This window comes from Anabas testudineus, chromosome 9 (genome assembly GCF_900324465.2).
Source record: "Anabas testudineus chromosome 9, fAnaTes1.2, whole genome shotgun sequence".
Taxonomy (NCBI): domain Eukaryota; kingdom Metazoa; phylum Chordata; class Actinopteri; order Anabantiformes; family Anabantidae; genus Anabas; species Anabas testudineus.
Genome location: NC_046618.1, coordinates 17,559,912 through 17,575,532, shown reverse-complemented (window position 1 = coordinate 17,575,532; position 15,621 = coordinate 17,559,912). Strand labels below are relative to the sequence as shown.

At 36.8% G+C, this 15,621-nt stretch overlaps 2 protein-coding genes across 2 annotated transcripts; both read right to left on the bottom strand.

Moving 5' to 3' along the window:
• Positions 1-1,178: 1,178 nt before the first annotated feature.
• cdc45 (CDC45 cell division cycle 45 homolog (S. cerevisiae)) lies at positions 1,179-7,097 on the bottom strand. The gene is made up of 18 exons (XM_026342567.1): positions 6,935-7,097; positions 6,713-6,772; positions 5,976-6,068; positions 5,732-5,869; positions 5,345-5,500; positions 5,202-5,260; positions 5,062-5,110; positions 4,784-4,845; positions 4,659-4,709; positions 4,403-4,522; positions 4,147-4,278; positions 3,955-4,053; positions 3,683-3,844; positions 3,183-3,321; positions 2,994-3,077; positions 2,788-2,906; positions 2,212-2,288; positions 1,179-1,476 (listed from the first exon to the last, which is right to left on the bottom strand). The coding sequence occupies exons 1-18, from the start codon at positions 6,983-6,985 to the stop codon at positions 1,412-1,414; spliced, it is 1,716 nt and encodes a 571-aa protein (XP_026198352.1). The 5' UTR covers positions 6,986-7,097; the 3' UTR covers positions 1,179-1,411.
• A 782-nt stretch (positions 7,098-7,879) lies between these two features.
• On the bottom strand, positions 7,880-14,311 carry plpp5 (phospholipid phosphatase 5). Its single transcript, XM_026343988.1, has 8 exons — positions 14,156-14,311; positions 13,071-13,211; positions 12,813-12,921; positions 12,120-12,210; positions 11,693-11,756; positions 11,469-11,593; positions 11,071-11,241; positions 7,880-10,823 (listed from the first exon to the last, which is right to left on the bottom strand). The coding sequence occupies exons 2-8, from the start codon at positions 13,139-13,141 to the stop codon at positions 10,654-10,656; spliced, it is 801 nt and encodes a 266-aa protein (XP_026199773.1). The 5' UTR covers positions 13,142-13,211; positions 14,156-14,311; the 3' UTR covers positions 7,880-10,653.
• Positions 14,312-15,621: the final 1,310 nt, after the last annotated feature.

Genomic DNA, 15,621 nt, shown 5'->3' with positions numbered 1-15,621 from the left:
ATTCAGTATATGATGAAATACCAAACCGCTTTATTGCCTATTCCACTGGTAAATTAATCATTGCTTCATTTTCTTATAGGATTCACAACAAAAACCAGGAGCACGACACTCTTAAATCTTTACACTGTTTATCACCTAGTGACATGAGTCCCGAATATATTTCGGATGTCCTTAAAGAAAATAAACCCTGCGGAGGTCTCAGATGTTTAGGAAGCAGCCCGCTGCTAGAACCTTGGGTCAGAACCAAACAGGGTGAAGCTGCTTTTAGATACTAGGCTGCACACAGATCGAACCAGCTTCCTTCCTTCCTTCCTTGATACTAAATGTGCCCCAACTCTAAAAACTGTCAAAGCTGAATTGCACCTGATTAACTCATTTTCTGCAGCACATTTGTTTCCTCTTTGAAACACTGTATATTACTGCACCGTTCTGCTCCAGAGCTTTATTTCTATTATATTATCCAACTTTTATCTTGGTCTGAGTTTTAGTTTTAGTTGTTTTGTTTTAGCCTTTGTCCTAATGCTACGTAAATCACTGTCTGTACTGTTTAATATAACAAGAAATTCAATAGTCACTTCAGTACGTGAACCTTAAAAACCTTTTTTGGGGACATTTTGTCCTGCTTGAAAAAGAGTGCAACTTTCTGGGACTAGTGCTGGAGTGTGTTGTCACATATTAAGGAACTATAAAACACTTATTTAAAATAGCTGTCATGTTAAACCTACTATTACACTTAAACAACTTTGTTACCCAATGAGATCATAGAGGGATTTTGTTTTTCGTCATTATGTGTATTCATGTTGTTTATAACTATTAGGTTGGGGGGAAAAAAACAAACGCTGTAATTAGAGGATGGCATGTCCGGTACAACTAAATTTGCATAATCTCAATACTTGCAAACTTAGTCATTTCCTCAAAGTGCTGTCTTGGTCATTTGACATAAGAAAAGCCAAAGTTTAGAAGCAGACATTCAGTGATACGATCCACTGTCTCATACTTAAGTCTTGTTGAAGTGAAACAACCACAAATTAAAACAAACAAAAAATTTATAAAATGGCAAGTGCTTAAAAAATAAATAAATAAATAAAAAAAGAGAAAAAATATAAAAATAAAATATAATAATAAAGATACTAATAGTTTGATGTTATTATCAGGTTCTAACAATTGAAGGTTGATGCTTCCACTTGTCCAGTACGTCCAGAAACAACTACAACTCTTAATCAAAGCATTTATTAAACATTTAAAATGTAATATTAACTACTCACTGACATTAAAATGAATTAAAAACTAAAATAAGACTTCAACACATTTACAAAGAGACTGTACAATATACACACATACAAATCATTAAAACCTTTAAGAAACAAAAACCCAGGTAAAGTTCAAGACTCAAAACAGTCGCTCACGTTTCTCATGATAAGAGAGTGATGAGCGCATCCAGAAATTTGGTTCTGTCCTCCATCTTCAGTTCGATGACTGCAGAAGCAAAAAATAAATAAATAAAATAACATTAAGTGCATGAAGACAATCTGGAGAATGTGAAAATATCCATCCTGCAGCATAATTTTTTCACTGGACAGGTGTTCAGCAAATAAAGGGCAAGTTACATCATTCATCTCGACACCTACATGAAGATATTTTGGGGTATATGTTTGAGGTTTGACTGTCACATTGTTTTTAATGACGCCTACTGCTCAGTGGCACAAATAACTAGTTCACACAAACAAGGCTGCCACCTAGTGTCTACAGATGAGTGTGACATCTCAGGATTTCTGTCATATTCACCTAATTCAATTCACAAGATGAAAGGTATTTATAATTTTTCAGTTATAAAACAATAATTACTAATAAAACTAATCAATTAACATGACCTGGAGCAAGGTACATGCAAAAAACTGATGTATGGGGGAATACATTTCAAAAGAAGCTTAAGCTAAACAGGACATTAGCACATTTTACAGTCAAAACAGTCCCACTATAAATATACCATCACCTGACAGGTTGCAGATACAAAAACATCTTATAACTACATCACGCAAGTACAAATATTTAAGACATTCATAGATTAAAGACTTTAACATCTTAAAGGGAACTGAATTGAATGCCTTAAGAAAGGGGTGGCTAACCCTGGTCCTCGAGAACTTTCCTGCTCTGAGAACTGCAGATACCCTTTTAGACACTGTACACACCATAGATAATATCATCACTTACTTGAAGTGTCAAAGTGGTCATGGAGAGTACGGGAGCTGGTGCTCTCTGCAGCTTTCTCAAATGCTCGACCAAAGAAACTGGTACAAAGAAAAGGAAAGGAGTTCAGGCGATGTCAATTTGCAGCTTTTCTTTCTATTGTCCAGAAAACTGAAGATCTTTGAGTTTGTGGATGGACAGAAAGCTAAAATTAAATGTACATATTTGAACTTTACTTATATAATTTTTTTATGTATGTATGTTTTTATATGTACAGAAATGTTTATTTTTAATGATCTTCTTGAGATTTTCCCCATTGTGGGATTAATAAAAGTCCATCTCATCTTACTACATTGTTTTAACATTAAAAAAAGCTCTTATCAGTAAGTCTGCATTGTCAACATTAAAAACTCACATTGAATTGAACATTGAATACTGAACTAGGTACAACAATTATTTCAAAATTTATATTTTATACAGACACTACTGGCTGACCCAGCATCCTAAATCAGACACGTTTCCATTCATGTGTAGCAAAAAGCTGTATCATCATACAGTTCAGCTGGGAGCTAAGAGCTACTGTAAAAAGTGTCGTCTTACTTCTTCTTGTCAGAGGTCTCAGACTCTGGTGGGATTCCAGCAACAATGACAGTTCCCTTTTCCACATCCTTGGGAGCAGCCATGATGAGGGGAAGCAGTTTGCAGCGTTTATTTCTTGTCTAGACAAAGAAGACAAAAGAGTAGGAAGACATGAGTCTAATTTTTTCACCATCTGAATAAATTTTGCAATATACTCGTATACCCACCGAATGGACAAAAGCTTTCAGGAGGTATTTGCAGAGCAGAGTCAAAGCCATGGGCTTAGAGAAGAGTTTCACATCAGGAGTTCCCTACAAATTAAACAGCAACAGGACGACAGGAGGATTAATCTCAGTAAATATACTGATAACAGATCACAACACACACACAGACGTCAGACACACAAACACTAGTACCTCCATAAGGTAGCAGTAGAGGAAGGGCCCCTGTGACAGGATGAGGTTGGTATAGATGCAGCTTGCAACAGTCTGCTGGATGGCAATCAGCTTCTTCTTTGCCAGGTCAATGCCTGAATGTAGACGATCAAGGTTACTCCTGCAGGAAAAATAAACAAATGAATATAATATATTATATAATCTGGCTAAAAGTCATTTTGTCGTCCATTTCTGGTCTGTAAATGGAAATTCTTCTTTGCCAGAGAAAAACTTTTCCTTTCACCTCCACTGATTTGGTTTGTGTTTCCTCATTTGTGGTTTTTCAAGATATCTTTGTCATATTTGAAATACAATGGCAGGAAATTAGCTCTCAGACCTGTCAGTGTGTCACACAATGAGATCTGGGACAACTGTGTTTCAATGATAACCACATTTTAGCACGTTTCTCTGGCTGACTGCAAACTTAGATCTCAGACAGACACAAACCACAAATATGTGCAGTGGTCTTTTCTACTACACACCTGGAAAGGGAGTCAAGAGCCTTGATGAAACTGTCGCTGTCACTGTCATCTTTCTCTGTGCTCTCCAGCAAGGCAGTAGCAGCATGTACCATGTCACTGGCGAGGAAACGGTTCTTAAAGCCAAAGTTAACACCAAACGTCTGGATACGGATGTCCTTTATACTAAAAGAAGGAAACAGAGAAAAATCATATTAGGTTTTATGTCAAACAATGGCTTTGTGTTTAACCTGTAAAGTCAATAGAACAACATGAAGCCTTTATCAGATTCATACCCATATTTATTAGAAGACTCTTCTATGACGTCCCTTAGGTTCTCTTTGATCGACATATCCATGGAGTTGAATTTCTGCCGCACTTGTTTCAGGGGCAGTCTATTCAAAGCAAAATCAACAGATGTTAGCTGATAAACTAAGTATTTCACATCACAGACAGAAAAAAAGCACCACTGATTTCTAGGTATTTACCCCATGTCAGCTAAGAACTCCTGAAGTTTCTTTTGTCCATTCAGTGTCCAAAGCTTGAAATGGCACGATGTGTAACATGAATTACAGATGCTCTCAAACAGAGACCAGTGCTGGTAGAGGGTTAGCCGGAGGCTGAACCAATAGGTTAAGGAAAACAACTGGGAGAAAAAGGCGTAACTACAAATGTTTTTATGAAGGATCTCCAAAGCTATATAAACTTATCCTATTCTATAATTCCAAGATGGATTAAGGATACTCGTATTCAAATGAGATCCTCATACAGTCAATGGAGAGAGAGTTCTCTTCATCCTCATTTCGGTGGTTATGTCGGGAAACATGTCGCTGCATTGTGGCTACATCTGTTACATACTTCATACTAAAAGCAATAAGATAAACAAGATTCATTAGGTGTATGTGTTAACAACTTAAGTACTTAAGTACATCTAATAACCAATTATGTAAAATGGAAATTAATTCTAAGAAAGTTTTTGAAAAACTGAAGACATTCTCACTGTGTGATTTTATCATGAACCCACTGGTCTGTCAGTCCAATGACAGCCCACCTGCAAAAAAAACATGTTCAATTCAGTACAATTCACTGCACATTTATACGTTTGCCATTAAAAGCTCAACTTACCAAAGCATGTCCTTGGTATCTTTAGTCAGCACCCATGCAAGCTCGAAAAACACCATTGCAGCCTGACAAAAAAAATAAACATGCAAACATTTGTATTCAGGAATTATTTTAGGAATAATAAACACGCAAATGTTAACACACAGCTATCCATAGGGATCTCTCAAATATGTACAACTGTATGTAGATATACAATTTCTTACAATTTAACAGTTCAAGACATGCTAATAATTTTTCTTGCTCATAAGGTACAAAACTCAAAGGAAAACATGTTTACTCACAGATGTCCCGTGATATTCATACTGCTCATAGTCAAACAAGATTTCCCTCCTGAGAAATTAAAGAAACATAAACATTAATTCAGAAATTACAATGTCATTAGGACGAGCACCATCTCCAAATCTTCTTTAAAACACTTCACCTTCGTGCTTCCCACTCCCTCCTCGCTCGCTGCCTCTCAATTCTCCTTTCAACTGCGCCCTGCCATAACCACAAATATTAAAGTCACATCCATACTGCTGCGATTCATTTCAGTGGTGCTTGCCGAATCTGCTCAACACATACTTCATCAAATCTCCTCCGTTTGCCAGACGGCTCTGAACCTCCATCACTCTCATTTCCAGAGTCACCTCCTTCTTCGTCGTTGTCTTCTTCATCTCGAAAAATATCATCATATGAAGGCACCCCCAGGTCATCATCTTGTTTGATTAGTAGCTTTATCTGTGAATGGCATGATGTTAAATTAGAAAAGTGCAAGTACGGCAACACAGTTGCTATAGAGATGTGGTGTAATATTTTGGTAGTGGTCACAAACTTAAAAAGAGCAAAACAAAAGAAAGTAATTCACTATTTTGTAAGCTTAGATAACAAACAAAAATATATACAGCATATTCACAAGTAAAAGTTTTGTGTGTTACAGGTTTTCTGAGCTGAATTGATCACATCCATCACCTGGGTGTCATTGTAGACATTGACCACATCTACAGGCCGGTGAGTGTCACAGATGAAGAAGATGGAGTCATCATCTGGCTGCAGCATCTCAAGGAGGTCGACATTTGCCCCACAGTTGATGAGAACAAAGAATCGAAACTAAAACACAACATAAAACAGAATAATACATTTAGTTCAGCACAAACGCTTATTTTTATGATTGTTACATTTAGGCTTGTGTGAGCTTGGGTTGATTTGATCATACCTGCTCTTTGTGCTCAAGGAAGGCTGTGCCAAGGTCCTGCCAGCCAGTAACTGGCACGAGTGTATACTGGACCTGGTCACAGTGGAACAGTGCCTGGTAAAGAGACAATGATTCAAGAATTATTGTTTCATTGGCTGATTATATTTACATTTAGTCATTTGGCTTTTATCCAAAGCAAAGTGACAAGTGAAGTACAAGATAAGCTAAATATCTAAGCCAAGGAGAAAAACTTTGTGTTTAAGGAAGAACTGTTTCCGTTTCATGATACAAGTGTAAGTGCAAGATTTTGTAATTTTTTTTTATTTTAAAAGATTAGTGCAGAGAAGTTTCGGTTTTCTGCTTAAATACCTTCTGAAAATATTAATGAATTATCTCAACAGTTACCTTTAATTTATCTGCCTGTCAACTAATACGGGGCTGCTACTAGATTTCCATTACATATGCTTCGCTTTGTCTAGGAAATATATCATTTCCCCAAAGTGATCAATAAAGTATTCATTATAATTTCCCCACATCCCAAAGTGACACGTTATAATGTTTTGTTTTGGTGAACAACAGCGAAAAAAGAAAATATAATTTTAACTCTGTACATAATACATTTCGTTTGACCGAATAATTGACCCCAGTCTGTTCCCACAGGATAAAGTTGGCGATAAAAATAAACAAAAACAAACTAACTGAGTCGAAACAGAGGCAGCAGGAGCTAATGTTTGCTAACAGTTAGCAGGGTATCTCACCTGTAGTATCTTACAAGCGCAAAGAGCGTCAATGTCTGATGCCACCAGGAGTGCGACTCTCTGAAAGCAAAGCCGTGACAGATATTGTTTAGTTAGGTATAAAGTTATCACACAACTGTGGACACGATGCTTCTAAAACATGTCTGACTTTAACGTAGCTGCTCATTCGGCCACGGTTCGAGTTAGTTAGCTAACTTCAAGTTAGACTCAGCTCAAACTTACCTGGTTGGCAACAACTTCATAAAATTCCTTACGTATGTCCGTGATGAACATTTTCTAAAATGGGTTTTAAAAGCTTTTAAGATGAGTCAAGCTCAATAAAACATGTACAGCAACTTATTTCGGGGTCGCTCTCAGCTCGGAAACACTACGGTCTTCCTTGGAAATGTGGCGCCAAATCCGCACGTCGCGTCCAGCCAATCAGCGGGAAGAAATAAACTTACGCCATACGTTCGACATTGCGTCATCACGTTGAGGAAACAAAGGGCTTTTGTTTTTCCCAACTTTAAAAGCTCCGACATCCTCTAATAAAATGATTAATTACAACCAATTGTTATTGATTTAATTAATCTAACCTAATATTAGTTTTCTTTGAAATGTGTCATGTGTAAGCCCTATGTATGGCTGTGTAATAATGTTATTATTGGCAAATACTATTAATCTTTATAGGAAAAATGCACAATGAAAATGAAATATAAAAGAATAATCTAAATTTATACATTGTATTAAATTAAACTAAATTGGAACTAAAAGGGATTTTGAATTCCTTTAAAAGAATTACATCTCTGGTATTTTGACATAGGTACAACTTCATTATGAATAAAGATCATAACAGAAATACAAACAGTTTGTTAACCTAAAATATAAACTGGGAAAGAATCATACACTAACACTAAGGTGATAAATATATTATCTACAAATATGAAAACTAAGCCACTGCAAAAATATATAAAATAAATTAGAAAAGATTCCTGCAACTCAAAGTATTTCATAATTTGACTAATGCTAATTCATTTGTAAATAAATAAATACAAATTATGTTGTATTGCAAAATGACTCATGAACTGTCACAAAAATATTCTTTAAAATATGTTAATATAGTGACAATACTGTGTCAGCATGAATGTGGTCCTATCACCCAAGGTAAAGAAAAAAAGAGGCAAAGACTGGATTTTGCATAATCTCTTGTCATGACAATGAATCTAAATTAGAGCAGACATGATCAACAACCTGATACAGTAAATATGTTCTGAAAATCACATAAATTAATGGGAATGGATGGAAATTGAGGGGGTTTGGCAGAAGAAACAAGCTGTGAAACACGCAGAATTTTATCAGAATGCCACAGAGTAATAAACTTTTTCTATCTGAATGATTCCCCCAAAAATGTATGTACCCACAAAAGAGATTCTTAGTTTCATGAAATACTATTATCACATTTAAGGTAAACAAATATTCAGAATTCAAGTAAGAAAGTCAAGTCCTACATGCCCCAAAATTAAAAACACACCTGTACATCATCCCAGAAATATCTGTGAGACCTAGTAAAGTGAGATATTATTCATCCCAAAGGTTTGTAAAAAGTGACATTTTCCCCCTTTGCTGTAAATTTTACACTTCCATACAGAAATGCTCACATTTGACTCTATAAACAATTAAATGTTGTCTGAGGTAAAGGAAAAGCAGCATGCCACATTTACACATTATAGATTTCCACATGTGAATCCTATACACCTTAAAACAATAGAAAAGGCTTTGAACATGACAGAGAGCTGTTACATGCAGTATATATTTCATTCATTAACAGAGAACCATAAACTAATGTGTTAAACAAAGGCACAAATTCATGTGTTTTCTGTCAAGTTTGGTCTAAAACTACTGTGATCCAGCTGCTTTGTGCTTGATTCACAGCGACGAGCAAAAGTGCTTTGACCCTGCAAAACCTTTGGCTGGTTTGACATGCAAACAAAAAACATGACAGAATTTTGCTGTTTCTCATGTTTCAACCTGCAAAAAACCATTACGAAATCAAACTGAAATCAGATGTTTGATCTGTAGAACCAACCTTATACTATAACTATAAAAAAAAAGGTAACTCTTAAAGGCAATAACACTGAAAATATAACAACCACAGACACAGTCCTAAATGAAAGTTGATGAGAACTAAAAGGAAAAAATAACAAGCCACAGAATGTAACACACCATTAAAACTACAGTATTAACAGGATAGAAAACCTGACCAGCAGGAGCACTGGGAGGCTAGCACCATCACCTGGAGAACCTACAGTCTGACTCCATTCAGGTTCTTCAGAAATATGGTTCCACTGTACCTGCAATAACCCACTCTATACACTATGTCTGTCCTCTTTAGGTGAACATTCTCACTTTAGACAAAGGAGTTAGGAGACTGCACGGTAAAAAAATGCAGACCTACAGGGAGCCTGAGACCACTGATATAGGAGAACATCTACCTCATAGTGCTTTTATAGTCATTAACGCGTGATGAGGTCACTATAGCAAATGTGCTGTCCAGTTAGAGCAGAGATTATCATTATCATCTTTTGTCATTACTAATTGAAAACGTCGCAGGCGAGAAGAGTTGAGTGTAACTGCTACATCAAGATGTTATTCTGAGATATCAGTGAGAAAAAGATCTGTGAATGGAAACATTCAAAATATACTAATGGAAGACAGAGAAAGCGTCAGAGAGAGGCAGCGGAGTAAAACTACAGCGGTGACTGAGTTGGTTTTGATTAACCTGACTTTAAACACGACCATAGTGTGCAAAATAACAAAACATTGCATGCAGATTTTTTATCATACTGCTTATAACGAATATACTGCACTGGTTACCCCTTTAAATTATTAACCTGGAGATTTTCTTGATTGTCATGAAAAGACCAAAACCAAATGAGTAAAGCACTAAATGTACTTTATATCAACACACAACTGAAAACGCTCTATTTATTCCTGCTTCATTATACATGTACAAGATGTACATGCTCTGTAGCTATGAAGACTTTGGGGCCACAGACAAAGAAGAAAAGTCTAAGTACTGAGAGATTTACACATAATTGGCTTTGGTCTAATCATAGCAATTGTTGACAAAAAGAAAAATATATAATACTGTCAGCTTTCTTCTTCTGTAACGCTCATTTCATGAGGTCAATATGAACATTGTTTAATTCACTCGGCTGTTCAACTTTACAGCAGCATCTGGGTGATGATCTCATGTACTTTATTTGCTGGCATAACAAGCATAGTCCTATCTGGTTGTTAATCTATTAAGTATGTTGTACAATAATTTATAAATATATATGATAAGAGATATCACCCACCCCTTTTTAGATATGAATAGTGCATATCAACACCTCTTACTTCACCACTTTCTCTGTGGCTGAAAGCTAATTACTGACTAGATCATTGACCATATATTATCCTTAAAGGTCAACAATAAACAATAAAAAGTTGCACATTCACAAAACAATCACGAAAAAAAAGTAAGCTGTGTCACGCCAGCTGAGCTCAGCGGGGAACTGTTGGTGCAGTAGTGACGCCGACCTGCTCGGCTGTGGTGAGTAAGTTATGCGAGTTAGAGGCAAAATACACAGGCTGTGCAGGGGCTGGATAATATGGTCAGCCAGTCAGTGTGTACTGTACCTGTTTAGGGTTTCAAAATACACACTTCAGGCTGTCTATACAGTTCATATTCAGCACTGTGGACGGTTTAAACCAGAGCTGTAATTTTCAGCAACAGTTTTCAAAAGCCATCAAGGACAAATCTTGTTTGTCCTTTTAGTTTAGAAAATAACCCGCGTGTCATATAATCACTGTACCAAAAGAAAATTTCAACAACACAGTTACAATGATCGAATGAGAATAAAGACCATGTAAACCAGTATAAACAACGCAGTAAAGAATATTGTGTAGTTACAGCTGTTCTACAGGGGCAGGATGTAGTTGGAGTTGGCCAATTTACGTTCTTGTGATGTGGGAAGAGTCTCTCTGTAACGCAGAGGTCTGTGGCAGTCGGGGTCCTGAAGTGGAGGGTAGTGCTGTCTGTAACACAGCCAGGCCAAGGAGAGACCCAGCAGAGAACCCACTAATACATCTACAAGAAAGAGATACACTGATGAGGAGTTGGATTCCACTTCTTACTGTGTAGCTAGTGATTAAACTATATAGGGAGGACAGTAGTTTACAGTGTGTACAGTGTTGTATGTCACAAAAAAACACAAAACACATAAAATGTTCTCTCTTGATATGATGAGATGAGTGGGGACTTGAATTTTATTGTTTTAAACATAGCATAAAGAGTGAGAGTCATAAGTGTTTGTTCGTATTTCTGTGACTCTGACCTTGCCAGTGGTGTTTGTAGTCGCAGGTTCTCGACAGAGCAATCACAGCCGCAATGAGTAAAGGGGTGAGGAAGGCACACAGCCGCCATGCTTTGCCTCGGCCCAATTCAGTGAAGCAGCGCAGTTTTCCTGCGATGTACAGTGCTGTGAATCCCAAACCTGCAAATGCAACTGGGGACAAAGAAAAATATTAGAGCCAGAAGATGTTTTGTACAGAGACAAACAAAAAGACAAAACCTAAAGAGAGAAATGGCAGGAATCAGTGTTTAGAGTAAGAATAGATGCTCTCTTGCACACGCAATAAGAGCTCGAGGGCCAAAATTCACTTATATGCATCTATTTCTGCCTCCTACCACAAACCAGCAATAAAGGCATTAGAAAGTATAAGAGCCTCTTACAGGAGGAATGTCCGCTGGGGAAACTCTTCCTGCCCTCCATGATGACATCTGGGTCACCACTGCAGCGCAGCTCCAGGTTCATCTGACCATCTGGAAAACAGCGGTAGAAAAAGTCTGGTCGCGGCCTGATGAAAGACAAAGAGGGAACAGAGGAGAAATTTAGGCTCCAATCCACTGTAACACTGGGCAACATTATAATTTGTTATATTGTGCACAGTGTTTACCTGCCAACAACAAGTTTGATGACGTTGGTGAAAACCCCATTCAGCACCAGCGTCAGTGTCACAGCTGGATGACAGAAAAGGCAAGTCAAAAAGTTAGAGTGGTTTTTGTCAGTCAAAGTAGCTCTAGTACACACCTACATACTAACTAAAACTCCAGGTATGCTGGTCCACATACTTTTTCCACTAGCACTATGAGGGTTTTGTGGCTGTTTTCAATATATTTTTTTTGTGTTATTATTTTAGGCACATTATATTTGTTAATACTCTTCACTTAGATGAAGATCAGATCACATTTTATGACAAATGAATGCAGAAAACCATGAAATTGTACTGTAAGTGACTCATAAACAAGACAAGACACCTCAAAAAGGACTACTACATTTTAATCTGAAAAATCAAAAACTGCATGCAGCTAAATGTTTCTTACACAGTGAGGCTTCTTTTACATCTCCTCGCTCAGACTTTCTCAGGAAGGCGAAAACCAGGATTGCAGTCATTGGACTGAAAACGGCCACACTCTGACAATAAAAGAAAAGAGGAGAAGAAGAATTGTAATCCTTAAGAATCCTTGAGTATTTACACTTATAATGTCACACTTATAATAAACAGTCAAACAGACCTGCAAAGAGAGACCTGTAAAAGGTTTGTGGAGTTCACCTTCATCGTCTGCATGTGCTCATATGAATAACAAAACTTTTTGTTTGACTCCTTATTTGTGCCCTTGCTTTTTTTAAGCACAAGAAAATTACAGGATATGGTCTGTGACATGGAAATTCCACTGCAAAAAGCCACAACAGTCAAGAAGTGTCTCCAAGGAGTAGAGACCTCCAGCATGAGACACAATGCCTTTAATTTTTCTCTTATTTTACTAGTTCAAAAATAGACTTGTGCATTGCCATGTAACAAACAAAAGTAAAGTAGAAGGACGAGCCAACAACGTCACTCAGCACAGATGCTTGAAGAATGGCTGTCACATTAAAGTACAGTGTGTTGCTGTTATTTTGCTAAAAATAAACATTAGTGTGGCCCTTTAAACAAAGTTAGAAGTGAGAAGGAAAGAAGGTCTGAATTACTTATTTTGTTCCAGTTTATCTTGCAAACATGTAGACACGTTACTTACAAACATAAGAGAGGTGGGTACATGGTCTCGCTCCACACGGTGGAATTTATACAACCACATCTCCTCTGCCTGGATCTCTCGGTGGAAAGGAGGAAGTTGCTCCGTCAAGCTAAGTGAAGCACAGACAGAGTTTTTGCTGGTGTCTGAGTTTCCATAATAAAGAATAAAAGATATGATCCTACTGTGTACAGGATGAGATAATGGGTTCATAAAGCAATGTTGCATCCAGAGATCTATCTAAAGGGAGGACATACTTACAGGAAAACCACTAACAGCACCATCCGGACGGAAATTTCCGACAGAAAACCACGAAGCAGCCTCCTCTTCATTTTGCTTCTCAGAGTAGACTTCAATCAACAGCAACCATCCTCACTTCATCTTCTTTTTATGTGACTTGGACTAAAGAAAATTTAGGAAGGGAGTGTTAAACTACTAGCTGTATCTAAATAAGGGGAAGTTTTGTTCCTCACGTGGTAGAGGATCGGTAGGTTTGAATGTGCAGAAACTGTGAATATATTTAGTTCAGTTACATGTGAGCACGTTCATTTCTCTTATGTTTATAATTGAAGAGATAAAACTTTCAAATTCTATTTGCTAGTTTTCTGATCTGATAAACTAAATATCTTTGGATTTTAGGCAGATGGTTGAACAAAGCACGCCCTGTGTGTTAATTACTTCAGAAACAGATTCACATGCCCAATGAAACCTGAAAAATCAACAGTCATAAAACTAAAAAACACTTCACAGAACTAGGTCACTGCATTAGGTAATGCAAGGGCTCATTTTAGGAAGGTTTTATGACCATTTTATGGTCTTTCACTTCAGGGCATTTGCCTGTTTCTCCTGGTGGTTCATCCAGTTTTGACAGCATCAGAAAAGATTACTTAGCTTACTGACTTAAAGAAAAAACAGACAAATAAACCCAGCAAATGAATTAAATGTTCTTCTTTCTACAATGTGTCTCCAGGTCAGGTTAAATACCTATTAAATAAGATAAACATCTTTTAATGTAGCCTCTGCCATCTCTAACATCTGATTTCAAAGGCCAACATGCTGCACCTGTGCTCACCACTTACTAAATGCACATATGTAGGAGCTGATAAGTAGATTAATATAACAGTAGGCGTTAATAATTTAAATTATACAAATTATGCAAATAGTAAACCGCCCTTCAGTCTCTGTCAGTACAAAGAACAAGACAAAAAAAAAGCAATCATTAATACCCTGTGCTGTCGAAACAAGATGTTAGCTGACTACGCTAAGCTAGTTAGCAACATCTGTCAGACAAGACATCTGGCAGATTTCCGCCTTGTCAAACAGAGAATCCCAGGTCTGTTACTAACCTCAAACAGGTCGTTATTTTATCTCCTTATCCTCACATTTCCATACGTGGTTAGTACGAATCAAACCACGGCATCCTCCGTCTCTCCCGACGGTGGAAATAGCACATTTGAGGACTTAAAGAAACAGGGATGCCACGGAGACGAGTGCTGTGTGAAGCTAACAATTAGCATCAGAGCTAGTTCCGGTTTGGGGTTTTCAAATTAAAAGTCAGTTGTTAAACATTATTTCTTAAAAACAATGGCAAGAAAAACTATGTGAACCTTTTATCCACTAGCTGTGTGAGGTTTTTACGGTTGTTCTCAAAAAAGACATGAAAGATCAGACTTTTTTATGGTATTACTTTAGGCACATTATATTTGTTCATACTCTTGTCTTAGATGAAGCTCAGATCACATTTTATGACAAATTAATGCAAAAACCCCTGAAATTCCAAAAGGTTCACATACTTTTTCTTGCCAATTTACTTAAAACTTGATTTGTCAAAATATTGCCGGTTAAAGGTCTACTTGCTTTATGTGGAGATTTAGACACACATCATCAATAGATAAACTAAAAATTAGAAAATATTGTTCTCCTAATGTGATATTTAATTTAGAAATATTATCATGACATTCACACATTTCATTGCTTTACATAAAATCAAAAACACCACTGTTAAATTATAGCTTTGTATTGTGTATGAGACAAGTAAGACCCCGAGTACATTAAATTCAGTTACATTTGGATTGAGTATTAAATAAGCCATGTTCGTACTTACACAGTGACACAGTTTTCACCATTTTGAAATAGAAAGTCAGAAACAAATAATTTTATATTTCTCTAAATTGCCTTGTTTTTTGGAATATTAATTTCATACTGCAAATTTGTCAGAATTAGACTATTGAACATAACCTAATTGTACTAGTTAGGCTCTGTATTGTAGGGCTGTGTTTATAGATGATTATCACATTTTAAGCTTCATTTATTGGTCTGATCAGAATAGGGGGCTCACTTATTGTACCAGATCATAATTTAAACTTGAACATTTTGGAGCCTTTATTGCTTTCTACACCGGAAATATTATAGATTTTGAATGTATCCGACTTGACACGTGGATGAGAGGAGCCACGTCACCTGACTGAGTGCCATCCAGACTTCAGACCACAATCATGTTTTGCATGCAACTGTTTTCCTATCAGAGCACTTAACCCGGTTTGTCCAGTTCCTGTTGTTTCACAATGAGTTACAGGTTTAACCTAAGTTCTTGTAAATGCACAGTGTTATTAAATGTATTGTCTGTACGTCTACACACATTTTACCTGGTGAGAGGTTTACTTTAACTTCAGCATTAACACATGGACACTAAAAAAATCATGATTATAATAATTTGTAATAATAATTTCTTGTCATTGCTTGGTAAACATAAGGTTAGATTTGGCTTTTCCTTATACTCGATCACCTAACAAAGCGAGATTTAATCATATGT

Bases quoted from the DNA above. Each gene is read 5' to 3' on its own strand.
- cdc45 (XM_026342567.1), bottom strand. From the start codon at position 6,985: ATGTTCATCACGGACATACGTAAGGAATTTTATGAAGTTGTTGCCAAC. The intron at 5,870-5,975 runs GTATGATCAAAT...GTTGTGTTTTAG, and splicing joins TCCTTGAGCACAAAGAGCAG to TTTCGATTCTTTGTTCTCAT. The intron at 4,279-4,402 runs GTATCCTTAATC...CTATTGGTTCAG, and splicing joins AGGATCTCATTTGAATACGA to CCTCCGGCTAACCCTCTACC.
- plpp5 (XM_026343988.1), bottom strand. From the start codon at position 13,141: ATGAAGAGGAGGCTGCTTCGTGGTTTTCTGTCGGAAATTTCCGTCCGG. The intron at 12,211-12,812 runs GTAAGTAACGTG...TTTTATTGTCAG, and splicing joins TACCCACCTCTCTTATGTTT to AGTGTGGCCGTTTTCAGTCC. The intron at 11,757-12,119 runs GTAAGAAACATT...TCTGTCATCCAG, and splicing joins TGTAAAAGAAGCCTCACTGT to CTGTGACACTGACGCTGGTG.